Source organism: Athene noctua, chromosome 3 (assembly GCF_965140245.1).
Source record: "Athene noctua chromosome 3, bAthNoc1.hap1.1, whole genome shotgun sequence".
In the NCBI taxonomy this organism is placed as follows: domain Eukaryota; kingdom Metazoa; phylum Chordata; class Aves; order Strigiformes; family Strigidae; genus Athene; species Athene noctua.
The window spans coordinates 54823630-54851173 of record NC_134039.1 but is presented as its reverse complement, the minus strand read 5'-3'; the positions used below and the strand labels follow the sequence as shown (position 1 = coordinate 54851173).

The window sequence follows — 27544 nt, the reverse complement described above, 5'->3', positions numbered from 1 at the left end:
CACCCCCGCCCCCTTTCCTTACAAAGAGCTTGTTTGTTATTTCCACTTCTACTCCAAGTTACACTGCATATCTGAGATGCAAACCTTTTACTATCACAAAGCATCCTTTTTGTGTGCTACAATGCAATTCCAGGAATTTGTAGGTTCCTGGTAATTGGTGGGTGGCTGCAAACACTATAAAACCAACTTGTGTTAAGTTTATTGCAGTGACACCAGCCTCCGTAGCAAGCAAAGGCAGTGTCCTTCCAGACAGCTCTTATCTGCACGCAAGCCACCCGGACAGCTAAACAATGGACTCAGTGTACACACCGTGCTGCTTTACAGGTCAGATGCCACTGCAGGCCATGGTTTAGGCTTGTAATAAATACACAGGTAGGTAATTCTCCACGTAAAACCTCCAGGGAGGCCTAAACCCTGATGCTGCATCCTGAATTCCGTATTTACCTCATTATCATGGGGTGGCAGCTGATAGAGAAGTTGTTTAATTCGGTGTTTCTCTCCAGGGCTGTTAACGTAAGGGACCTTCTCCTCTGGCAAGCAGGCAAAATACAGCTGGACCTGACCAGGAGGAACACAGAGCTCAAACTGAGGGACACACATCACCCAAGCCCTGCAAGCCTCCTTCAGCTACTGTTTTATCCCAGGTCTCATTTACAAAGAAGGTTACGCCACATTAGACCTGTGACAGAGTTTGTGCTAAAAATACGAGACACAGATGAACCAGCTCAGCAAACCTGAACTGTCTGATAAAACTAGCACACAGCTGCTGAATTGTTTTTCTGGAATGCAATTTGCAGTGACAATTAGGAGGGGGTACCATAAATTATGCACATTTAATGTTCTCATTACTCCCACCCCCTTCAGGGCTGGTCAACAACCCCGTGGAAATTCCAAGTTTCCCTCTGCAATTTACCACACAAGGCATGAAGCTTTCCAGAAAACAGCCACTATATAAACAAATTTAATTTGCTCTCTGCATTTTACACATTGTTGAGACAAAAGCTGTTTTGTAGTCTCCTGCTGATCAAGGTTCACCCAAAGCATCAGCTTTCATTGCTTCCATGTGGGCTTTGGTAAGAAGGGGGAAACATCCTTCCCTTGGGAGGAGGCTGGATCCAGCCACATTTCAATCAGATGTAAATTAACTGTAAAATCTTCACGGGCTGCATGTTTTTGATAAAGAAATCAATATTAGGTGTACACACCTATCAATCTTCACTCTTTTTCTTTTTTTTTCAGAAGAAAATTATGACAGGAAAACTGTAATGAACACTATGACAAAGCCCAATGGCAAAAAATATTTTTGTGGAACAGCTACAGATTTATTGTTTTTCCTATGCAGTTTCCAGCTTGTCACGAGGCCTGGGGCTGTAAATAAGAACCGACTACTGGCAAAAATATTACTTGCCATCCAGATTTAAATAATGCTCAGGTCAACAGCTTATTAGTGTGCAAGACAGATGAAAAAGAAGCAGTAATCAGTCACTTGACTCAGGAAGCAATCAAAATTATATGGGAAAGGTCGTACAAAACATGACTTGGTCTTCATTTAACTAAAATTTAAACATCAGAAGTCTACTGTAAGCCCACTTACTACTGACTTTATTTCAAGAAGCTGCAGGAAAACATAACAACATGCAGTAAGAACTGGAGCTTTAAAGATACTTTATGCCCTTGTTCTCAAGTTTATTTCACTGTTCTCAAAATAGGTCTTTCTTCTTGGAAAAAAAGTCTTTAGTGAGTTTGAGCTAGATGGATTATGAGCGCATTTTAGGGCCCTTAATTGTTCTGGCAAAATGTTAGCTTGCTCGTTTGCCTTAAGGTCTGATTCATCACAATCCTTATATATGCTTAAGTAAGCAATAAAAAGACTTTCCCTAAAAATAGCCCATTATTTGCCATTCCTGCTGACTTGTTACTTTATTTATGATTAAGAAAATCTCTGCATAGCAAAAAGGAGATATCTTCTACACCTTTATGACTAAGGACTGTATTAGCTTGCCACCTGAAGGAGGGTTGCTCTGCCTCTGTTAGCAGACGCTACAAAGCCACTCTTGTCCATTTAACACTACAGTCTGAGTTCTGGATATTATTGAGTACACAGATTCAGCACAGTTCCAATATCATCAAGTAAATAAATACCATGAGAGGTTGATTTTGATCTCCCATTGCAACTTGCTCATCAATAATTTCACTTTTTTTTTCATGACTGTGATACCACAAAACATAAAGAAGGGTAGAGGGGAAGGAACAGCCCAACCCACCCACAAGTGTCAGCTCCACAGACTGTACAAGAGAAAACCTGCCATGAACAAATGGCAGGCATACAACTATTTAAACAAAACAAGTGTAAAATACATTACTACTTGTCACAGCCACAGAACACTATGTGTGCCGTAGTAACGTACACGTTCTAGATGTCAAATGCCACATTATTTAAAAAGTTGTACAAGTGCAGAGAAGTACTGGCTAAGTAGCACAATGCCACGAGCTTTAATAAGTAATAACTTCACATAGAAAGCAAATTTCTATGCTGCTTTTAGACATGACAATACATACCTCAGTGGCACGTATTTATTGAAAAATCTTGTCTGGAAACTTTTTTTTTGGAACATGGAACTCCTCAGTGTCGAGGATTTTAAGCTCCCTAAACACAGCCTCATTGGAATAGGAAACAAAACAAGAAGTGAAGAGCTCTAGACGACTTTACATTGTAAGAATTTAATTAGACTTGTAGAGGCAGCATATCACTCCCTTAGCCCTTACAAGGCTTATTGTAAAAATGCAGAAGCAGAGTTGGTACCTGCTCTGGTCTGAGGCCTGGGGGGACCCAGGCATATTCTTCCAAGGCACAGCCAGAGTCATCATCAGATGTTGAGCTTCGCTGACACCCGAAAACAAGATTGTTGGCTTTGGGCTCCATTTCCAATGGCATAAGTGTGAAGTGTAAAATGTTTCAGCTGCAGCTCATCAAGCAATTGATCTGGAAGAAGAGATTAACAGAGTTTTAATAAATTTGAACATGCAACAACTAATTATCAGTGTAAATGATCTTACAACAGTTTAATATTCCCTGTGTGGCCCAGAACACCAAACAATTGAAGCATCATTACAGCTTGCTACAAGCAATTCAAAAGTGCTTAAAAGAGTTATAAAAATAAAACTACTCAACAAAAAGAAAACTAGACACACACCACCATATTTGGCAACCACAATGCATTTCAATATTAACTCTTGTCATCTTTTACACTTCTGCTTGTTTCACATCACAGGTTATATGTAGGTATATCTAGGAAAGACTTGTTAAGCAGATATTATCAAAAGGAATGTCATGAGCTCTTCCTCAAGTCATTACTACCACCAATGTAGTAACGCAAAAGACATGACAACCGCTTGTCAAAAACGAAACAAGTTGTTGGGGAAAGACAGTTGTGCAAGTAGCATCGTGTCTTTCACAAGGTAGGCACAGAGCAGTGAGCATCTGCTGGATTCCTCCGAGAGCTTTGTTTTAGCTGTACCAGAGTGGAAGGGCGTTGGTCCAGTTAAATAGCTGAAATCCAATTATGCCAGATTAGGCTCTGTAAAATACATCATGATTGTTCTGTTAATTTAAAACCCTACAGGGAGATGCTTCTGTTGATTCATGAAGCCTGTGAAGCTTAGTATCAGTGGGATCATTCTGAGTCACAACTGGCAAAGGTGGCTCTCACCAACATCCATATCATTCTGCAGTAAAAAGCTTATTAAAATATATTATATTAATTCTAGCATAAGTTCTTAGGAAATTCAGACCAGGAATTTCAGTGAAATACAGATAACCAAAAACAGAGAGGATGTATCCTACCATGACAGATATCTGTACATTACTGTAAAACGTGCCTTCCCCATTTTAGGCAATTCTTTCACCTATTCATCTAAACACAGATGCAATCTTATCAATGATAGATTTGAGCTGTAGAAAATGTTAATCTCCTTGACATATAACCTTGCTGGTGGGTCTAAAGGGGAGAGCAATCTGAAAACTTCTGGTGGGTCCCACATTACACTTCCAGTCTCATCACCACCATATTAAAGAAAACAATTTGCCAATCAATCACAGACGGGAAGAAAGATTTAAGACCGTGTACTCAAGTATTCTGCTAGTTAGTTACTCAACAGAAGTTCTTCCTCCTTGGAAGCGTGAGGCACTGTTAGTGCCAGGCTCTGCTGATTCAGTACATAAACCCAAACCTGCTTCATAAAGTGACCACACGCATCCAAAGCTGCTAACTCAAGAGAAATTATGATATTGAATATTGCACGGTCTATCTACCCTCATTTTCAATTTGTCTATATATTCCCACACCAAATAAAAAGAGATGGGGTTGCTTAACTCTTCCACTGGACTAGTGCACAAAAAAATTAACTTGTCTGTTAACTTTACTCCAAGAACTTCTGGTTCAAAAAACACGTGCTATTTTTCATGCACTGCTAAGATGCCCAACACATTTCTATTACACTGCACTTAATAAAAGACTCATTTAATATTTGATGGGGCAAGCAAACCTCTCAACCTCCCCTTTGAGAAAAGGCTATTTCTATAAAGCTTGTGAGCTGTCAGGCAAATTTTTGAAATCTTACTCTATCTGAACAACTGAAGGTTAGCAAAACATTTCTGAGCTTAGCATCACCATATTACAGCCTCTGTCAAGGAAAGTGACTAAAACCAAACTCAGTCCTAAAAGCTCAATCTTATATATTTAAAACAGACAGACTGACATACCCGTACATACTAGCTCCCTTGAATTAGTTTCCTTCAGAAACAGATGATAAGACAACTGATACAATACTGTTTCTCCTGTGCACATACTAGTGGAAATGAAGTCAAATATCAGGTATGTTTTTGTTATTGCTTGCTTAAAACCAAGGTGTGAAGAAGGAGGGACAGAGGAATACTGTGATGCAGTTAAGAAATCACTCCAGTAAAAAAAGGCAAGTGTTCACTGTTGTGGATGGATGGGATGCTCAGGTTGGCAGCTTCTGTCCTGAATCATCTATACCCAAATAATTCTGAATTATAAAATCACTATGAGTACCACTGAGAAGCCCAAGTCCTTCCAAGATGATCTTAGAAGCAGACAGAACTGGTTTACAATTTCCCTTCAGAAAGGGGTAGATACCAGGTTTACAATAACATGCCACTCACTGACACATAAGATGGTATTTCCAACTCTTATGGCATTGCAACACGAGAACTTGTGTTGGTCAAACTGTCACTTTTCAAGAACTGACTCCTGGCCAATAACCCAGGAATAAAAGGAGTCTCTAGGTGAAACACCTTTGCCAACATTTCATTAGGCAGCCTGACCTCAACCGAACCACAGGAAGCAGATCTGAAATGTAATTTAGGCAAAGAGACGGGTTCAGCTCTGCCAGTCCCAAGGCACTCAAGCAGGGTGTACCCCTGGCTCGCTCACAAGTACACAGGTAACTGAGCTTCATACTGGCTGTTCAAAAACCTTTCTCCTTAAGATCAAAGATTAATTTCTCTGACTTACTTTCTTCTCTTGAAAGACAAGGAAACAAACCAAAATCTGAATGCATGAAGACTTGTTAACTTGTCAAGATTTTTGAACGCTAAGGCTACATGCTACATCTATATGTCAAAGCGCAGCTCTGGGTAAGGTTGGGATTTGAAGTATAGCAAAGGTACTTAAGTAAAGGACTGCTGCCTAATTCCAAAGGAAGACAAGGCATTGGTATGAGAGACCACACTGCTTTTCCACAGACTGATCCTGCCTGGGCCACCTCTGACCCATTCATTTCAGACAGCACGCACTCCAGCTCCAACAAGAGAAAACCACAGACCCACAGGTCCATTTCCCAGTGATACAGGGACAGGTTGAAAGGATGACTGGTAGAGAATAAAGGAAGAATACACCTCACCTCCAACTGTTAAATGCAACTTTACAGTCAGGGTGTTCCTCCCCAGATGAGGCAACTGAAAATATTTAAAGCAAGGTTCATAAATCTCAATGAACCGAGATTACTCAAAGGACAGCATTCACTTTAAAAGACAAACGCTGCCATAGAGCTGATGTTAAGCCAGCTATAAAGTGACTGACAGTGCACCATATATCAATACAGCCATGTCACAAATATTGTGGTGTTGCTAAGAGTGAGGTTTCTAAACCAGCCCAGCTTAACAGCAGGCTACCTGCAGAACTATTTTAGCAATTGCTTGTTTAGGAGTTCTCCTTCCTCTCCTGCGCAAGTGTAATTTGGTTTGCATTTTAAAACTACAGGGTTCTTCCTCTCTATCCCCCAACTGCACTCACCCTTCAAAGCAATCTGTTCAAAATGATTACATCCTAAGGAGGATTCAAATTAATATAAACAACAGCTGAAAAAATAAATGCTTTCCAAGGGATGAGTAGAAAGGTGGTCTTTCTACTCCTGCCATGACTTCTACAAAACACTGCAAGGATGCTTTGTTTTGATTTCTTAAAGTCTGTGGAACATTTTGGGGTTACAGCTCTGTTCAAATGCTATCTTCTCAAAAAAAGCTTCATAGTTACAAAGAGGTATGTATGTCACCGGCAGCTTGACAGCTATAACATAATTGAATTAAACAGCTAAATTTAATTTTAAAATAAAAGCAATTAATACGTTTTTTCCACTGATGGAATCACATTATGACAAAAGTTCTACCAGCGAAGATAAACTATGCTCCTAATTACAAACCTACTGGTACACAAAATATTAGGACATATTTAGAGTAAAGCTATTGCTGAACCCCATATAAAGGTTATCCCTGCACTAGGATTTCCAGCTCACTGATTATGTTCACCCCTGACCAGATAGAAGAGGTCATGATTTGTGAGCACAGTTAGACAAACATCTCCTTGCCCATCCCCTGCTGTTTTAGTCTGTCCTGCAGGGCAAATTGTTTAACAACTTTTTTGTTAGAAGGCTTGTTAACAAGGCTATAGGGGATACAAGATGCATATCACATGCATCCATTCACAATGAGGGCTCAACGAGTTAAGATTAGCATGGCCAGCCCATTCACCTGCTTATTGGATCCCTGCTGCATGATAACTACATTAGAAGAGGAAGGATGTAATACAGCAGCAATAAACCACCACAAAATAACCATTAATAACTGAAATACTTATTTCCAATATGTATTACGCAAATGATCAGAAAGTCCCATTCCCTACCTGCAGTACAAGTAACATATTTACAGACAGCTCTATAGCTCTGTACTTGGGAAATACGGATCCAGAGTTGAGCAGAATTTTTATCAGCATCAGCACACAGCAACTTCTCCAGCTCTTGGGTCCTTTGAGTAACGACCTTTCCAGAGCGAAGGAAGGCAGCCTCTATACTTGGCCATTCAATAGACCTTTAGATAGACCCTAGGAGTAAAAACTAGTTTTCCCTTTCATTAGCCAGCATACACAGACCGACAGACAGAAGAGTTAACCACTTTCCTCCTCTAGCATCCTGGCGCAAAGAGCACTTTTCCAACTGCAAGTCGGACGATGCTTCTCAGAGTATTTACTTTTGACAAGCCACAGTGCAAAGACAGGCTACCTGCGTTAACAAAAGGAGGAAGCACTGTGACAAAGCCTCGGCCCAAGCCAACACGTCTCTCTTGGCCGTGTCACGCCTGGCGCTGCGAGGATGGCAACGCCGGCAAGGACAAACCTCTAGCCAAGGAAGTGTGATTCTCACGGATGCTTCCTCTCTCCTTCGGAGGGTGTACACATCGAGAAGGAAAGAAATCTTGCCTTTTACAGTCTCCTATTGATTTTTTTTTTTTAAATTCTATTTTAAACAGCAGCCAGACTTTACTCCAATGTACACATATACTCAGGTTTCACCCCGTCACCTGTTGGCTCCCGAACAACACCCTTCTTTGTTAGGGCTCACAGCCCTCATTTGAGACAAGTTTCCAGAGAAAACACTTCAAGAAAGTGCTCCGTAAGTCACAAGACTGGAGTTGTTAAAAAAAAAAAAAAAAAAAAAAAGAAAAAACCCAAAACATTCCACGCGCAGCCCGGTTTATTCTGACAGACGCGCCTCCGAGCCGTACGCGCCCATCTCAGAGGAGCCGGGACGCTGCCTCCTTCAGCAGGCAGAGCTCTCTGAAGGACAGGTGGGTTTTTTCCCCTCCTGCCCGAGTTTCCAGGACGTTACGGTGAGTGAGAGGAGCCCCCAGGCCCCACCCCGGTCTCCCACCGGCGACGCGGAGGCACCGGCACCCCCCAGCCCGGTCGAGCCGCGGGGGGAGCGGGCACCAGGGACTGCACACGCCCTCTGCCCAGCGCCGAGGCAAGGCTGCCGGCGAGCCGGCAGAGGCGCGGGAGAGGCGCCGCCCGCTGCAGACCCGACCCCGCGCCCCCTCGCTGTTTTAAACCGAGAGCCCCTTTCCCCGCTGCCCCGGGGCTGGAAAGCCCAACAGACCCGGCGAGGCGTCCGCAGCTCCCCGGCTCCGGGACGGGCGCGGCTCCCCCTCCCCGGGCAGGTCCGGAGGAGCGGCCAGCGCCAGGCACAGCCCCGCCGAGGAAAGCGGGGGGTTCCTCCTGCCCTGCCCTCCCCTGTCCGTCCCGCCCGCTGGCAGCGCGGCGGGATCGCTACCTGCGCCGCCTCCACGTCCTCCTCTCCCCCTCCCCCGGGACTGCAGGCCGGGAGGGAGCAGCCTCCCGAGCGCCCCTCCCCTCCCAAAACGCGCCCCGGGCCGGCACCGGTAGCGCCTCCCACCTCCCGCACCCCCGGAGGGCTCCCCCGGACCCCCAGCATTCCCCGCCGGGGCAGGAGCGCGGCCCCAGCGCCGGGCGCCCCTCACCGCTCCTCCGGCCGGGGAACGTCTCCCGCCAGCGATCTTCCCTCCGCGGTGCCGCCCCAGGCGGGGGGGAGGAGGGGGGAAGCGGGGCGCCGCTCCTGCCCCCGACCCCGAGGCAGGAAGGGGCGGCGGCCCCGCCGCCCGCCCAGGGGACCACCAGAAGCGATAAATTCCTGCGCCGAGGACACGGCGGACGCGTGGTTCAGCGCCAGGACTTCTGTCCGTGTTTAACGCCCGAAATAGATTTCCCACCCCGCCCTCCGGGCTGATCCTGCCCGGCCCCGGCAGCGCGGACCTGCCGGGGAAATTGAGGGCTCGGATAAGGACGGGAAAACAGTTGTTCTAGATGGCCGTGTATAAATCAAAATCAGTTCGAAACTAAGGACCCCAACGAGCAGATGTCCATCACTGCCTCGGCTGGCACGTCGCAAGTGAGAAAGAGCGTCCGCGCCCCATCTTATGCACAGGAAAGTAGTACCCGGGCTACGGGTCATTTCCTAAACGCCCCTGGACAAAAAACTGCCAGCCCTCACTTTTACTCCCCGCCCAGCGTGGGCTTAAAAAGCCTCAAGAGACGGGTGGTTTGGCTTCAAAGGCCAGCGGGCAGCTTCCCCTCTGGCACCGTGAATGTAACCGTGAACACCGCGGTCAAATTTCCTCTTTCCTCTTCCCTCCCGCTCTTTGTCTCCCTTGGGAAGTCATTATCAAAGGGAATTTATTCGCGCTGCATCTCGGGGCCAAAGCAGCAACCCCCCGCTTCGCTGCCAGGGGCAGCAGCCACACACACCCCCCCACCTGCCACACCCGCCCCGAGGGTCCCGCAGCCGGGGGCGCCTTGTCTGCCCCGGCCCGCGGTGCGGGACTGCGACGGGCACTTCGCAGACACTTATCGCTTCCCCCAGGAACCGAATTTGCATGAATTTAAATTCATTCTTCTAAATGTGAATGACTTTGCCCGCAGGGTGCTAAGGGGAGCCGGCCCTGACGGGTAAAGGCGCGGCGGGGGCCGCGGGCAGAGGCGCTCGGAGAAGCATCCCTGCGTCCCCCAACCCTGCGTCGCCTTTCCCGTCGGGCCGGGAAGAGCCCTCGCCCCTCCTGCTCCCGTCTGCTGATTAACCATCGCCAGAGGCAGCCTGACAGCACGGCCGGCCGGTGGGGCAGGACCAGCACCGGGCTATCTGATCAAGTCGCAAAGCCCAGCCTGGGCTAACGACGCTAAACAACAGCCGATCCCCATCACAAACCGGCCGTGCCACGAGATGTGCCCGCAGACCCTGCCCTTCTACTTGCAACCGTAGGTGAACCCCCGCGGATCCAGCCTCGTGAAACCAACGCTGCCGCCCGCGGCGCCTTCAGCAGAACAAAACTGCTGAAACTCCAGCAAATGAACCAGCTCCAATCCTTCCACACCCCATTTCACTTCCATAAGCAGTTTCACTGGTTGTGCTACCTCCATTCTCAAACTGCGAAGTTGTTTTGAGGTCAAAGTTGGCGTATCACTTGGATGAACTAGAGATTTTGTCAGAGCGTTTGTCAGGGCTGGCTTTACACGACCCAGACTTTCTATTCTGTTTGTTGGACTGAGCAGACCCCATCTGGTGGCCAGCTGAACATCTGCCAACACCATTCACCATTAATCAAAAATGGAAATGTCAGGAATAATGTTTATTCTTCCCCACTACACGACTGAATTAAATACCAACAATTTGCATATATTGTCTACTCCTTTTCCAGGGGCGCCTGATCTTTTGTTAGTAGTTCCCTGCAGCGAGGGCTCACAGCGTCTGCACAGCACATTGCAAAAAGGAGACTCATCTGGGGACTTCTGCAACACAACCATCTCAATGGCTGCAGAAACGTTTGCAAAGCTTCCTGACCCAGAGTGTACCAAAGCCAAAGAAGAGCAGCCAAACTGTCCCCGATCTTGCCAGCACTTTCCCCAACACTGAAGTGTCTGAGGGTATACAGAGATAGTTGGCTGCCCTGTTCTTTTTTTCCCTGGATTTTTCTGGCTTGAGCACAGAAAGTACTATACTATATTGCTCTGGGCAATGCACTTAAGATTATCAGGCCAAAACCAATCACTGTGATCGTCCAGCCTAAACTCATGTGGTCGTAAAATTTTTCTAAAATTACTGTCTGCATGAATAAAACACTTGATTTTGATTTAGAAGTACCAGCAATGAAAAACCCACCACACTCCTGTTAAAACAATTTAACAAGGGCTGTAGTGGGTTTAAGTCGTCAATTATTTTAAACTTTTTTTTTTTTTTAATTTCGGATTGCTGTGTTTCAGTGCTCAAACACTGGATTGTACCATACCCTTGAATATTAGGCTAAAGAACCAGCTATCATAACTCCCCCTAGGCATCTGCAAATTGTGAAAGTCATTCCTTCACTATCTTTTGATTCAGGCTGCTTCTCCAAGAACAAATGTGTTGCTATGTTTTATTTTTACACAACAAATATGACAGCATACACACTTGTTATCTGAAGCATAAACTATGCCACAGAAGTTGCCTAAAAAAAAAAAATCCAGCTAAAACTAAAAAAAAGACAGGCACAAACGGACTTGCCCTTTAAGGCATGTTACAAATTCTTGACTTCGGCTGAGTAGAGCTGATCCTCCAAACAACTGAATGCTTCAAGGGATGTGTAATGGATATGGAACCTTTTACCCTAAATTATTAACACAAATTTAGTCCGGGTAACAACTAACTTTTACTACTAACCAGGACAGGGGTGTTCTCTGGCCTGTATAAAATTCCCTAAGCCTATCAGTTTGGTTTCCCAGTTGAAATTATCCACATCAAGGAACATCCCCTGAGATAACACTGGTAATTGCTACCTTTGTTGGCAGTCACAGAAGCGAGACCAAGGAGCAGAAAACAAATTAACCTCTTGTGCTTTAGTGGCAGCTTCTCCGGTTAGGACTGTGGAATAACACCCACCTCAAGCCTGATCTTCTGTGGATAAACAGAGGAGTTCACTCTCTACATCATCACCCTTTAATGATCACCACCTCCACTACAAAAATTTTAACTGAACATCATCTCACCTGTTCATTTAAAATAAAAAGTCATGAGTCAGCTATGAAAGGTGAAAGTATGCAGTAAGGTGAATGGAAGCTAGAACAAGAAAAACTAGTATCTGAGTAATAATTCTTTCAGAGAAATCAGTGAGAAAACTACTCAAAATAAACCAATTTTCACGTTTTTAAACAAAAAAAAAGGAAGAAAGGTTTTGCATGTTTCTGACAGCACAGAAAGAGTCCATGGAGCAGGAATTCCAACTGCTGCCTAAGGGTTTATGCACAAATCAAAGCCTGCCTAGTCCTGGCCGGTATGCCCTTCAGGAATTTTAGGGACGGTGACTCGACCATGTATGGTCCTGCCCAAAGGCTACAGCACAAGGAGCTCTAGGACGTGTTTACAGCACCAAGATCCTTTTCCATCTTAGATGGTCCCAGGTCTATGACCTGAGGGAGTGGCAAGGCCAGAGTAAGGGATGTGGTTTCACCCATGGTATGAACTGATCCACTAAAAAACCCAATCCAGTGAAAAAATGTAGGTTTAGTTCCCTGGACCTGTACAAGCTAAAACCAGGACCAACTCCTACAAGGCTGGACTGTTGTGGAGCTGGAGGCTCAGCTGTCAGCTTCACTCCCTCCTCTGTGCAAACTGGGAGTCATGGACCTTGCAAACAAAAGGGCAAGAGAGTCTCGCTCAGCCAATGCATAAACGGACTGTCCTCCAAGACCACTTTACAATTCAAATACAAGTGAAATTTAACTATGTTTACCTTGGTGCGTTCTGAAACCCCTGTGGACATCCATCTGCCTCTCTAGATACTTCTTGTCAAACCTGGCCCTAGGCCTCCCCTCAGAGGTTAAGGACATTAGTGTGGAAGTACACCTTTGTAGGTGGAAACAGTTTGCACAATTCTACCACTATGTATGATCACTAGGAGACACCTGACACACTGGAAGCCTTGAAAGACCCTAATGGGCCCCCCAGAGCAAGGCCACCCCTCTTTGTGCCACTCCGCACCTACAGCCACTGGTGAAACCTCCTTGTGCTCTCCCCATTAAACACCGCTTCCTCCTGCCCACCCAAATGTGGAGTTTGGCCCCAACAGCAGATGATCATGTGCTGCTCGGAACAGGGGCAGACGGGTGCTGTTACTGATGTATCAGGGCCTCTAGACTGTGTCGCTGACTGGTGTCCTGTATTTTTCTCTTTTGAGCTTGCAAAGAAAGGACACAGAGGCAGCACCTTGTGAGTTCTGATGCTCCAAAGTCTGAATCTTTGCCAAATTTTAAGTAACATTTAAAATAACATTTAAAAATACAGGGAAAACCAGCTCTGTAGGAGACATGCAGGTAAAAGAATCAGAGGTGATATGCAATAGAGAGGAAGAGATACAGGGATTAAAAGGAAGCACACATGTGAAATGCAAGAAGTTAAAAAAATAAGGATGAGACTAGTTTTGTCCAGCACAGGTTTATGACCGAGTCAGGGTGCTTGGTTTCCACTCCCCTCTTTGCTGCACTCCCTGTGATCCTAACGGTCTGCCTCTGCCTGCCTCAGTGTTGACAGAGTGGAAACAATGCCTCAACTTTAGAAAGTAAGCGAAAACATCCAATGGAAACATTAACATCAGATAGCAAATTAGGAGACGGTCAAGCAGCACTAGACAAATAAATAATAAAAATAAAAATGAGCATTTTTAAAGTTACCTGCCAAACAACGGCACAGGGAACTGCCAAGGCATCCAGCAACCAGGCATATAGGAGGGAAACAGCGCCTGAACAGCTTGCTGGAGAGCTACACCAGCTATCACTGGCCTGAGGACTGGCCAGCATCAGCTACTGTGTTGGGCATGCACATCTAAGAGGTTTATTCTATTTCCTTTTCTTAATGCAGTCAGAGTCGAAGACTAACACACCTTTTAAAACCACAATACTACTTGCTTCAGCAGCAAAGAATTAAAGTTTCATTAAAATGCCCTTCCTTGTTAGATCGGGCTAGGACTTGCTCCTGAACTAACAGGTCTGTTACCGTATCTGAAAACTTGTAACCCCACAGGCTTTTCTGAAGCCAGTAATCTTGATTTTATCATAATTGGCTCCGCACAGTCACACAGGGCAGAGATAACCGCCCAGATGCCCACAATACCACCACAACCACCAGCTGACAGGGTTGAGCAGGGCTCTCCTGCCCAAATCAACATCCTCAGTTAATCAGCACCCCGTTTCCCAGGCTGCACAAGGCACAACAAAGTAAGTTGCAACAACATGCGCCTGCAACGCTTTGCCGGTAGCAGAGGCTGACACAGGGTGGAATCGCTGCCTGGGTTTTTAATAACACCCCAGCACAAACACCATTATGCAATAGGGAAGGTGTTGCAGAGCCAGTGCTAATGCATTGTTTGCTTATTGAGGGACTTTTCAGCCAAGTATTGTGCCAAAGCCTGTGCGGATGATGAATGATGTCACTCTTATCTGTGTAAAGCTCCATTCTCAGGCCTTGCCTCCAAAAAAACCCTTTGCAATTTATCTAAATTGGTTTGGAAATTGATTTAGCTTAGGAAATGGTGCAAACTGTGTGGCTCTTCTACTATGGTCAACACATATACACACACACAAAGGGAGATCCACCCCAGGAGCAGGGCATCCATGTAGAGAAACTAATATTTAGACAAATATTTAAACTAGGATTTAAAAACAAATTTCAAGCCCTTCGTGAGTACAGTTTTTTTGCGTGAGTAATATTCCAGTTACACTCAGTCTGCTCTGTCACTGGCATTAATTTGCAACAGCCTAAACCTAGGGAAAAAACCTAGGTGATTAAGCGAAGGCAAAGCTTGACATGGAGGATTACTACTGCTGCTGCAGCATTATATCCAGAGAAAATAAAAATCAGTTCTAAACCAAAAATGAGATTTGCAAAGGTATGCAGTAATCTCCTCTTGCTTAATCCACAGGGGGAGGGAAATCTAGCAGTCACTGAAACCCAGCAGAGTGCTACGTTGCCATTTTCCATAAGCTATACCCACAGCACACTACAAATACAGGGGAGAGAACAATGCTTAGATTAACTATTAATTTATTTTACTGAATTAATCTCACAGGCCATCCTCAAGGCAGACAGTGATGCGAAGAGGATGTAAAAAAATGGCAGGTGTGTAATGAGATGCATTACACCTTTATTAGCTTTCTTTAGTACAGCAGTTGTAAGAGAGACAGACTACCAGATTGATGAGCTGTCAAGACTGAAGGCCATGAAACTCTACCAAAAGGCATCACCAAAAAAAGGTAAGCGTTTCAGTCTTCTGTCCAGAAAGATCAACGGCTAAATAATTATCCCAGCCAGGTAAGTCTGGGAACAGTCCTCTCACTTCTTGCTCAGCAGACAAAAAAGCCTGTCACAAAGCTGGGCAGGTTTCCACCTCAACAGAGGTTCATCCCTCTTCTATTCAGCCAGCTTATGCTCTCTACCACTACTGTTACTGTAGCTTTTTTTTTCTTCATGCTTAAGGCAGCTTGCCATGGGCTAGGCAGCATCCAAATGACACCCAAATGACTGCAGACACTGATGTATAATTTTACAATGAGTTTCCATGTTTTGTCGCTACCTTAAAACAGAAATTATACTCAAATCTCCTTTCCCTTTTCTCTCCTATACTAAAAAAACCCCAAACCCAAACAAAAAACAGCAACAAGAGAAAGTCCTCCACCTCACTGAAGTTCCTTCTGTGAAAGCCATGAAAGTTTCCCTCTCAGTCCCACGTCTTGCTTGAATGAGTTACAACTCTCCATAAGCTGACATCTTGGTAATAACATTTTCACTGTCTTGTTTCCCAATGGAAGTGCTGTAATGTAACACATTACCCCTAAATGGGCAGCAAACCAGCTCCCATTTACATGCCTGGGTAAATAAAAGTAAATGTTAAAGGAGTTTTGCCCTTAGTATAAACTTGATCTTACTAACATTAATCTAACTGTGTATGACCAAATCAGATGCAGGGTAAACATGCAAGGTTTAAGCTTGCTGTCTCTTTTCCTAGGAGGGTTATGATTCAGCACGTTTTCTGGGAAACCCAGAGAGGCCTTCTGCTTAACAGAGTGAGGAATGCTGATTTTGGAGGTTACATCCTTTTTTTCTCTCCCGCCCCCGTATGATTAGTTTTTCTCTTCTGGTTTAGCTCCCAGAACTGGCTTATTGCAGGATGAGTTGAGCGCAACTGTCCATATTAGGTAGGGGATGGGAGGAAAGCCCAGAGGGAAGGTCCCACTCCTGGTCAGTAGCTAGCCATTATAAATACACTGATACATCACAACCACATTGAAAGGCAGCCACGGAAGATGGCTTCACCAGCACTTCTCTCAGTTGCCTGCCAAGTGCCCTAGGAATTACGGACACACAGGTATCAACTGAGAAGAAAGATTAGGCAAGAAGTGCTAGATCAGTAAAAAACCCAGACATAGTACAGTCACCATCCAAAGACATTTGAAAGAGTCAAATTTCTCCTCCAAGTATTCCCTTCACCGCGAGGTGCTTAGGATTGGATGGCTGGAGACATAAAGGTGCTCCTTTCCTTCATCTCCACTGCACTTGAAGTTCAAAGCCAAATGGGCAGGTAGTGTTTGCTCAGGATGTTAGTTACGCCTGGGTTTCAAGCAGGATAATAATTTAATGTATATTAAATAGTTAAATAAATATTCAAATAAAAATCTAGTTAATTATGTTTCTTAGCTAGCAGTCATTACCCTTTCCACATCAAGTGGAAAGATACTTAACTGTAACTACAACAGGGAAAATCAGTTTAAGTCCCCAAAATATCAAGCTTCACCTCATCACCAACATGACATTACTACAAAAGTCTGGAGCCTCCAATACGTATGTATTTCCTTAACTGGATTTATAGAAATATATAAGCATATTTTTGGTGTAAAAGATTTTAGATTATTCACAGTAATGAAAATCCTTATGTATGAAGCACACAGTACAAATGAAGATTGTTTTAAGAACACTCAACTGGTATCCTTGACATGAGTGACCTTTGTACAAGCATCCATGAAGTCCTTACCAAACTGTCAGCTACTGAAACAGCAACTGCTCGACAATACCTGACACCTGATACTCAGCTGGCAGCCTTGGAGCTTTAAGCTACACCCACCTGGGCTTGCCAGCTTGTCCCAGCTTTTCTTACCAGATTGCTCCGGATGGATTCCTTCGGATGCCTAGCCTTGAAGTCATAATACTTAGCTTTGAATCAGTACCAGAATTTAATTGAACGAGTGCTAATGTAATCTATGGCCGTAGACAATGCATGCTTCTAGAACAGACAACCTCCACCCCCATTTTTAAGAATATATTTACATTCAGCCACTAGGAATTGAAGCATTTCACCATTGCTGCGAGTTCCAACATCAGAGGTTATGGGAATCTGTTCAAGTGCCAGGTCACTTTCACAAAGACAGTTCAAGGTTAATTTCTGCAATTCTGCAGTTTCTAAGGAAAAAGTTCAATCACTTTCAAGATGAGACAGCAGAAACACATGCAACCTTCCAACTACATAATGCTTCAATATCTTTTAAACAGGTTTTGAAAGCAAATACTTGAGATAGCAATGTGAACTCAAGGCAAAACCCTACAATTTAACAAATCAGGTTTTGGTAAGTAAAACCTGTGAATATCGGAGCTGCTCGATATGACTTCAGATATGTCTGACAAGTGATTTGTCAATACATGGCATTTTTATAGGTCTGAGAAATGACAATCATCACATACAGAGTCTGTAAGAAGTCCTGAGAATATTCATGTATGTTTAGTATTAGTTTAAGTTTTCCATGATTTAGTACCTTTAAGTTTGCGTATTTTCCTTACTTGCTTTCTTGCCTACAAAAATTATTGCTGAGACAAGATTAACTCTTGATTAGTAAGCAGAGGAAAGATGAGAATAAATGTTTCACAACAGCCATATACACATGACTCCAGCTTGATGTAATCTTTGGTTTTTTGTGTTACATAGACATCCCTCCCTCCTCAGTCATCATCTACTTTCTCCTCAGTGGTACTCCATAATTCTCCTTCCCTGACATGCAGAAGTAATGAGTCAGTGATAATTCAGTGATAATTACATTGTTTTTGTAAATGCAATCAATTGACAGCTGGCCTGGACTTCCACAACATAACAAGAACTCAAGCCCTCTGAAGGTACTCTGAACCTTGCACCGGGCAAGTTCTAAAGCGAGAAAGCAAGGTGGGGATGTGGGCAAGAATCACTTTTTAGGTTTGGCCAATTGACTTTCACGAGCAAATATCCCACACACACCTCCAAACTGGTATAAACTCCACAGAAAGAAGACCTTAACAGATTACTAATGGGCACGTTAAAGAAAAGAAAAAGAAGATTAATAGGATTTAAAAAACAATCTAGTTAAATTAGCTACACTTTTATTAAGAAAGACTTCAGTTACAGAATAGAGAATCCTGACCTTGTTTTAAGCACTGCTACTGCTTTCTCAACCAAGTTGGTGCCACTATGCAGTTGAATTAGAAAGTCCTTCCTCAAGCAATTCTTGGTGTGCTGATCAGATAATATCTAAAATTTGTCAAGACTTAAGTTACCACACAAAGGTCCAGAGAGGCGCCCGCTCAGCGAGAGTGAAACCCGCTCTCGCAGAATTTTATGTAGCTAGTTTGCACCACATTAAAGTACAGAAAATAAGGAATGCCTGTATCAACCCAGACTGGCTCTGTCGGGACCACTGAGCCTCAAGTGTTACTCAGCTTCCTCTTGTAAATGAGATTAAGGCTGGATATACTTCTTCACTATGCATCACACCAGAAAGACTACTCTTGAAGAAATCTGCATAGCCAAAATCAGCTTGCAGTGTAGGGTCAGAAGCAAACGCTTGGCACTATCTAAAGTCCACTTTATCCACTACCCAAGTGGATGACAGTTTGTTAAAATTGCAACTAGATCAACTCCTACTTGATATCATTACACTACGCCACCATAACTGATTGATTCTTCAAGACATGAATGATCAAGTGGCATCAGCTGTGCACTGGGACGACCCACCTGCAAGAGGAACAACAGACTTAACAAGTGAGGAAGAGGAAGAACACCTGCGGAAATGGAAGAGGGCAGCTACTACTGTACAGCTTAGATGTTAAAATAAGACCTTTGTACCTAATGATGATCTTATTACTCAGCTGCCACAACTGCAATGGACAGGTTGCCTCCTCTTGATTTCTCTAATCTAGAAAAGACAGTGGAGCTAATATAAAAAGGTCAAAATACTGAATCAATACACTGATCCTCCCAGCAGTGGATTTTCAATAGAGATCCGTTACCACACAGTGAAAATGACTGAGGTAAGTTTAGGAGATGCAATTATCTGTAGCTTTTCCGCATTAAGCCTTGTAACTCTCTCAATGAGAATTTAAGAGCATACATACTTCAACTTCTGTGTGAAGTTAATAACTTACAAGAGACAGTGGAATAAGCCATTCATACTTTGTACTATCAACAAATAAATGCTGGAGAGCAAGATTTTGGATAGAGCTATTACCTCTAATTACACCTATCTCTATGAATAAATGAAAACTAGTTTGCATTTTTTCCCTGATCATTAGCATCATTTACGTAAGTGTTATGAGGCCAGTTCTTTATCCATTAACGTGAATTAAGCGATATCCTGCTGGGTGCAGGACTGTTCAGACATGCGGACTGTGGAGCAGCTGCTCTCCTCTTTTGGTATTGAATGTTGATTAGCATCATAGCACATGACACACTTCAGGGCATATCGCGTGTCACACTACGGCATACAACATTTAATGAGAACCCAAAGCAAATCCCGTTGTTTAGAAAGCCAATGTCTGATCTGAACAGGAAGGCAATAATTAAGTACATGATCTGTCTTGGGAAAGACTGAATCCCTCAAACAGTGGGCATTCATTTTCTGGGGCAACACTGACTACCTGAGGCAGAGCTGTATGTTTTTAGTTATTCTAAGCAGTACCAAGTGTACCCCCTGTCAAATAGTCAAATCTAGTCACATTTTCCAGCAGCACACTTGTATGTTACCCTTTCAATTCTGATCTATGAGAGAATAAAGCTTCTGTATCATTAGACCTATACAGAACACTTAAAGACACAGCAGCCATGTAAACAGAGCACACAATACAAACTCAACTACTTGAATATGGATCAAGGTTTAGTATCACTTTCCTGTGACTACTAACAGATCTCCAGCAGAACTTTTACATAGTCAGTTTTCCTCATCTGAAAGATGGGTTGACACTACCTTGTCTTGCAAAGATTCATTACATATTTGAACACTACTTCAATAAAACTGTAAAACAGTGCATCATCATACTACTATTTCACTACTGTGACACTATTAAACGAAGGCAAAGAAAAACTTCTCACAACAGTGGAGAAATTAATATCATACTGTTCAAGGTTTTGGAGAAACTGGTTATTTTACAGAAAATATGTTTCATTATAAGTGGTAACAATGTAAGAATGCTGAAAGCACTGCTGCCTCAACTCATCTGCAAAGCAGCATCCATAAAATACTGACAATTAGTTTAGTTTGTTCTGAACGACTGGAACTTGATTAGTAAAGGTTTCAGCATGCACATTTCTTCTCTAGAAGACCAATGCAGCAACAGAATCCACTTTTCCAGCTAAATAACATGTTTCGCTCTGTACAGTGCTCTCTTGCTCCTAGGCGCTGAGGTAAACAAACCAGGAGAAACCCTTTGGGGAGAGTGGGCCAAGTTTGGTCACCGGACTTGACCTAATTACTGTCATAGTTGTACATCTGTTTCCAAGAGCAGAGCTATAAACCTTGTATGAGAAGTGTTGGGAGAAATTAGAGATCATTAATCAGAAGAATGATGATGAAGCATAAAACAACCCACTGCTTTTTCTGTGCTGTTCACAGTACAGTCACTTTGTAGGAGAACATCATAGCATTAACCACAAGGGGCCAAAAAATTTTACATCTACAGCTCAGTCAGAAGGGATATATATCACCTCTCTATTTGAAAAAATAGAGGAGAAAAAAAAAAGTCACAAAAGGTCTCCAAATTGCATACTCTGTTCTTTTTCTTCTCCTGCAACTCCAGGGCACAAAGATATTTTTCAGATTTGGTGGAGAGAAGCCACTTCTTCCAGAGGCTGGGCTTTGTATTAAAAGGGTTCTTATCTTTCAAACTGAGAACAGACCTAGGTTATACCACAGATCTTTTATAAACTGTGCTGCTGTTTCTGATGGCATCAACCTCCTTCTCCATGAACTCAGTGAGACTCCCTGCTAGAATGCTTCAGTAAAGAGTTAGAGACAAATGTCACCTCTGCAACAGTACTGTAAGGCAGCAGTGCCCAACTTTTTTTCTGGACAGACCACTGCTCTTCATTCAGTCTCAGAAAGGGTTACCCATCGTAACACCTCCTCATCCTGGCTCTTATTTTTACACCCTAGATTAACTTCTCACATACTGCATATGCCTAATAATATAACCACATATTTATCTTGTAAGTGCAGAATTGCATTCTGGGGACTCCTGGCCTGCTGCCCCCTTGGAGAAAAGCAGTCACCACAAAGGAAGCCCCAGGAGCAGACTTGGTGGACAGCTGCAGTGTGTAGGTCACACTGAGTGCTTTTGCTAGAGGACAGTGCTGAGAGACTTCAGCCCCTAGCCCAGGGGGCACTGCAGAGCGCTCACGTTGGAGTAGGGGTTGGGAGGACCAGAGAGACATGAGCCATAAGCTTTCAGTGCAGCTGCAGCCTGCGCAGTGCCAAATACAGCCAGCCACTACAGGAATACCTCAGACCTCCTTTAATGGGAAGGACACTCCAGCGGTCTCTGCACTACTAAATTAAACAGGGCCAGGGCACAAGCTCAAGCACCACCCTGTGGCACCTACACCATTTCATTAGTGGTATACCCCATGGCGTGGTTTTGAGTAACTAGCACTACTGGACACAGTGTGTGGGATACAGGAAAGGCCAGAGACCATTCCTACCAGGTGGGCCAGAAAAGAGTTGTTTGGGTTTCTCCACCCTCCCCTCTACAATCCTTCAGTTCTAGCTCAAAGAGGCTTTGAACCACTCAGCGCACGCTTTCATGTAGTACTCTGACCCATGCAACACACACTCTCACCTCCCTGATGAGTATTTCAGACACACTGAACAGAAAAAAAGACAATCCACCAAAGAGCAGTATCTCTGTGAAGGGCACGTGTGTGGTGGGGCACACAGCACAGTGCAACTGTGGGCAAGGGCTAAGCAACATGGATTTGGGCAGTCTGGCATCTGGTCTCAGGGGACCAGTCGCTGCTAAAACTGCCCAGACAGATGTAATCTAGGGCTTCTGGAAAGTCTTCCACTGACTTTAATAAATACATTTAAAATGTGGAATGGCAAAATAACTGCTGCCTTCCCTCAATTTTCAGACTTACATGCATTTCCTTATCAAACAAAATTTTGGAACTCTGATTTACTCCCATCTCAGTGATTGAAGTCGTTAAAAACTTCAATGCAAAGCATCTATGTTATAAAATACTTTTACACATAATTTGGAAATTTTTTGATAGAATTCAATTTTTAATAAAAATAGCTTTTAGGTATACACATTTGAGAAGCAAATGCAGAAAGACCATTGTTAAAGGACTGAAAAGGAAACAAAATTAGAATTTGGAACTACTTTTTGCAGTTAGGATGCTATTTTAATGCCTCTCTTACACTTATAAATGAACACTAGTTTAGAGTAAATGCAATGAAGAAAGGAGACTTTCAATGTAATTCACACAGACATTAATTTCAGAGGATACTGCTGTTTTCAATCATGTTTAACAGTGTTAATTTTTTCTCATTATCAGCAAAACAAAATAAGTACATGCTGAGGATAAGGAAACAGCTTTGTTTATCTTCAAAATCATGTGCTTACCAGAACTAAAGACTGTATTTGCCATATGTCAACCCCTGCCCCCCCTTCTTCAAATTACAAATTCATTAATATAGCACAGCAGTGCTATATTGTTAGCAAGGAATAAAGCACATTTTAAAGAGCAATTAAGTGGGATAAAACTACTTGGAGAGAAAGGTTTTCCACTGCAGCAGTGTCTTAGGGAGACCAAAGAGGAAACCTGACACGAAGGAATGTCAGCCTGAACTTGATTAATTTGTACTCAATGTGTCCCGTCCCCCACTGCAATGGCAGCAGCTTCCCACATTGCTTCTCAATACCCTTCCTTACAGTTTCCTTTTGTTCTATAGGTCATCCACAAGACTGATCTGTTTGGATTGATATATTTAAGAGAGCTATATCTTCTCTGTTACTGTCTCAAACTTTGCAACTCAAACCATCTGTATTGGATGTGGAGCTTGCCAGAGATGACTGCTCTGCCAAACAGAATGCACGGACTGAATATACAAAATCCCGATCCAGAACACACGAATCCGACTCACTCCCACAGACAACAGCAGGACCATCCTGGGATGGTCATACTGGACATATCAGTAGTCCAGGGCAGGGACACAACAAGGCTCAAAACCAGGTCAAGTCTGAATTTTAGTTTCCTTTTCTTTGCTTTTTTGGTACTGAGATTTGAGACAAGAAGCCTAATGGTTCAGTTTTATGGCTTAAAAAAAAGCCTTGAAAAGCTTGATCCCTGCTCTAAATGAAAGCAGATTCTCACCTGCACAATAGAAGCCTAGTACTTAACAGTGCTTGCTTGCAGACATTGTTAGGTTGTTGAGAAAAATGTTGTATTTTTAGAGACCAAATGTATCTATAAGGCTTAATGCAGAAAAGAGCATTTATTTCTATAGTGAAATAAAAACAAAAGTTCTTTAAATATATTTCCTGACATTTTCTTTATTAAAAAAAAATAACACTGAAAAAAACTTTGTATCTTTCTTACAAAGATGCTAAGAATATCCTCACAACTCCTCTCCTTTCCCTTGGGAGTTAGGATGCTCAGCAAGTTTGGCTCTTAAACCAACATACGTTTGCTATTTAAGTTACATTGTCATTGCTTCCTTTCTGTTTTGTGAGAGCACGGCACGGCTATTCCTTCCAAGCCTGGAAGCAGCATCTTTAAAATGTGAATATTATATTATCCACATGTCTATTAGAGAGAAAACACTTTTGCTGCATAGAAAGACTGACAAATCTAAACACGCTACAGTAAAAAGCAAGACCTGATAAAAATTCAATTACTTGCTTATCTGGAGGGATTCTTCCCAGTTCAAAGGGTCAATTTCCCAGCAGGGCACCAGCACTTATCAGCTAGCTCTGCTGAGCCTTTCAATTGCAAAGAGGAGTGTTGCCTCCAACTGGCATGACAATGGCACTATTAAACACGCACTTCAAAAGATATAAATGTTGTAAATGCTTTGATTTTGCCAAGTTCTCTGTGCCATCACTATCCAACAGACTTTTTCATGCAGAGGTCAGAGTCTTCACTAGGCAAATGAAAAACAGGTAATAAGTCCTGTGAAATGCACCAAATCCATCACGTGCCTCTACTTCCAAAGCAGATCCCCACGTTGTCCTAGGTACCGAGAAGCCTGTACTTGACCAAGAGAGAAATGGGGCTACTATAATGTAAAATTCAACTAACCTGCTGTAGCAGGGAGCCAGGGCCAGTAGGACATGCTTATATCCCACAAACCTGCAACCCTCCTTCCCGCAGAACACACATGGACAGCAGTATTACTGAGGAGAACTTGCAGGAGTGGGCATTTGGAAGAGCAGATCTATTGATCAGCTGCTTGTCTGACACACCAGCCTGTATTCATTTTAAGTTGCCCGAGTAGGCAGGAGAGCCAGTACTCACTCGGATGATTAGAGACACGGGGTCTGTGCGTTATCTTGTTATATGGAATGGAGGTGAGGAGACTTGGCAGTCAGCATGGACTGACTGGCCATTCTCTAGTTATCACAGGATCATATGATATAGATCACACACGTTAAAGCACATACAGTCATCCAACATCTGCCAGTTTGCATCAGCACTGGATGCACTACTTTTACCTAGATCTTCCATGGGTAGCCTCAGACCTTTCCCAGCATTTGGTCTGTGACCTTTTCTCTCACATAAACCATATGTTTTAAGTAAAACTCTCCTGCCCTGAGAGCAAGAAGTTTGCACGTCATTCATCTTTTAAAATTCTTCTTCACTTAGCTCTCTCCCCACTTTCTTTGGAGCAATGTCCCAGAGTCCCAGCCTTGTTTTTTCAGGCCAAGCATCTACTTGGATGGAGCAGCATCCTTTGGAAAGGGCTCTGCAATCTCTTTCAAATGTCGGCACTGCAGTTCCCTCGACCTGTTAGCTTGTAACCCTTGGGACACGGGTAACAAGATGTGCCAGAAACGATTGCAACAGTAAGAAGCTTCATTTTCACATGAATGAGGACGTGACAGGAAGCTTTTCAATCCCAAACATTTCCTGTCTGATCAACAGGCCACAGTTTACACATAGGAGTAAACATGTGACCCACAGCAAACCAAAGCCATCTACTCTATAACAGGTCTGTTGATAGCACAAAGAGACTGATTAAATTAAGTTTTAAGTCTAGAGAGCAGTTTAAACTCAGATAGGGGTTAGATTCAATCTTCACTGAAAGATTACCCTTTTTCTAGTCATTCTAGTTCCCTTCAGAAGGGAAAAGGAAATTTTCACTTGGACCTCCTGTGCTCGGTTTATGCAAGCATGGTTAAGAAAGGCATGGGATACCAACGAAAGCTATTACATTATCGCATCCCAGCAAGTCACACGATACCAGCAGAGCCCCACATACCTTCCACTTGTCCCAGTAGCAAAGCTGTAAGAGCAGTTTACACCAATGCATGACACCTTGCAGAGGCTGCAGTTCCCTTGCCTTAGCCAACAGGCAGCAACACAAGTATTACAGAATCACAGAATCAATTAGGTTGGAAAGGACCTTGAAGATCATCTAGTCCAACCATTAAACTAGCACTAACAGTTCCCAACTACACCATATCCCTCAGCGCTAAGTCGACCCTACTCTTAAACACCTCCAGGGATGGGGACTACACCACCTCCCTGGGCAGCCCATTCCAACGCCCAACAACCCGTTCTGTAAATAAATGCTTCCTAATATCCAGTCTAAACCTTCCCTGGTGCAACTTGACACCATTACCTCTTCCCCAGCATGCATCCAAAACAGAAGGCATGTTGTAGTTTTAATAAAACTGAGCAGGGCAAAACAAAACCCTAATCTCCCCTGTTGATGGGCTGATGTGGAATATAACACACAAGTTATAAACAGTATTGTCTTAGAGCTTTATTCCATCTCAGCAAACGTACGTTTATATACCCCCTCCTTCCATGTCTCCTGGGCAGCAAAGAAATACAGCTTGTGGTTGTCACTTGCATTCACATAGTCCCTCTTCCTCTCTTTTGTCCTCAACCTCCCACCTCCCTTCTACTACATTATCTTTCAATTAGTCACAGGACTACAGCAAAACACACAGTTCTCTGATCTCTTAGATGATCTTTTATCTATAATCACTAGTACCTGCCTTCTCTCTAGGAGAATCAATCTTTCCAGAAAGAAGCTGCTTTTCAGAGAAGAATAAAGACAAAAAAATTGGAGGAATTAGGTAGGAGGTGTTTTAAATATGCTAGCAACCCCTAATAAAAACTCTGGTCTTGTTTCCATTAAATATATTTAGAAAAGACTCTCTCAGAGCTTAAAGGCACACAGTTGTGCATAAAACTACCAGGTGAGTACTGGTACGCTTACACAACCAGCATGTACACCAGCAGTCACTTCTCTAGAGCTGCCTGGTTTCTTTAGCTCTCAGCACTGGTCAGAGGCAACCTGTACAGATCCTTGCATGTCTGTAAAGACATTGGTTTAGGTGTACACACTTTGAAAGAATTTCAACTGGCCACAAGTTTCACTGGCCATTTCATTGGCCAAGAAGGCCAATGGCATCCTGGCTTGCATCAGAAACAGTGTGGCCAGCAGGGACAGGGAAGGGATCTTACCCCTGTACTTGGCACTGGTGAGGCCACACCTCGATTCCTGTGTTCAGTTTTGGGCCCCTCACTACAAAAAGGGCTCACTACATTGAATGACTCGAGCGTGTCCAGAGAAGGGCAACGAAGCTGGTGCAGGGTCTGGAGCACAGGTCGTACGGGGAGCGGCTGAGGGAACTGGGGGTGTTTAGTCTGGAGAAGAGGAGGCTGAGGGGAGACCTCATCGCCCTCTACAGCTACCTGAAAGGAGGTTGCAGAGAGCTGGGGATGAGTCTCTTTAATGAAGTAACAAGTGACAGGACAAGAGGGAATGGCCTCAAGTTGCACCAGGGAAGGTTTAGACTGGATATTAGGAAGCATTTATTTACAGAACGGGTTGTTGGGTGTTGGAATGGGCTGCCCAGGGAGGTGGTGGAGTGCCCAACCCTGGAGGTGTTTAAGAGTTGCGTTGACATAGCGCTGAGGGATATGGTGTAGTTGGGAACTGTCAGTGTTAGGTTAATGGTTGGACTAGATGATCTTCAAGGTCTTTTCCAACCTAGATGATTCTGTGATTTATTGGACCAAGATACAGGAACAAGTATATTAAAATACCATATGCCTCATTTTATAGTGTAACATAAGCAAGCCAGGATAGCCCTGGGAACCAAACAAAGCAAGATTAGGTATGTAAAG

The 27544-nt window shown here is 43.6% G+C and overlaps 1 protein-coding gene across 4 annotated transcripts in view; it reads right to left on the bottom strand.

Moving 5' to 3' along the window:
• PRICKLE1 (prickle planar cell polarity protein 1) overlaps window positions 1–27544 on the bottom strand; it is a 65786-nt gene that overhangs the window by 5703 nt on the left and 32539 nt on the right. The window contains exons 1-3 of one of the 4 annotated variants that reach the window (XM_074903023.1): window positions 8834–8972; window positions 2804–2983; window positions 445–558 (exon numbers count right to left, since the gene is read on the bottom strand). In XM_074903023.1, the coding sequence (XP_074759124.1) occupies window positions 445–558; window positions 2804–2935 (246 nt within the window). In that variant the 5' untranslated portion in view covers window positions 2936–2983; window positions 8834–8972. Of the gene's footprint in view, window positions 1–444; window positions 559–2803; window positions 2984–7692; window positions 7732–8451; window positions 8547–8833; window positions 8973–27544 lie in introns of those variants that run through there. The other 3 variants (XM_074903024.1, XM_074903025.1, XM_074903022.1) reach the window with 3 other exon arrangements.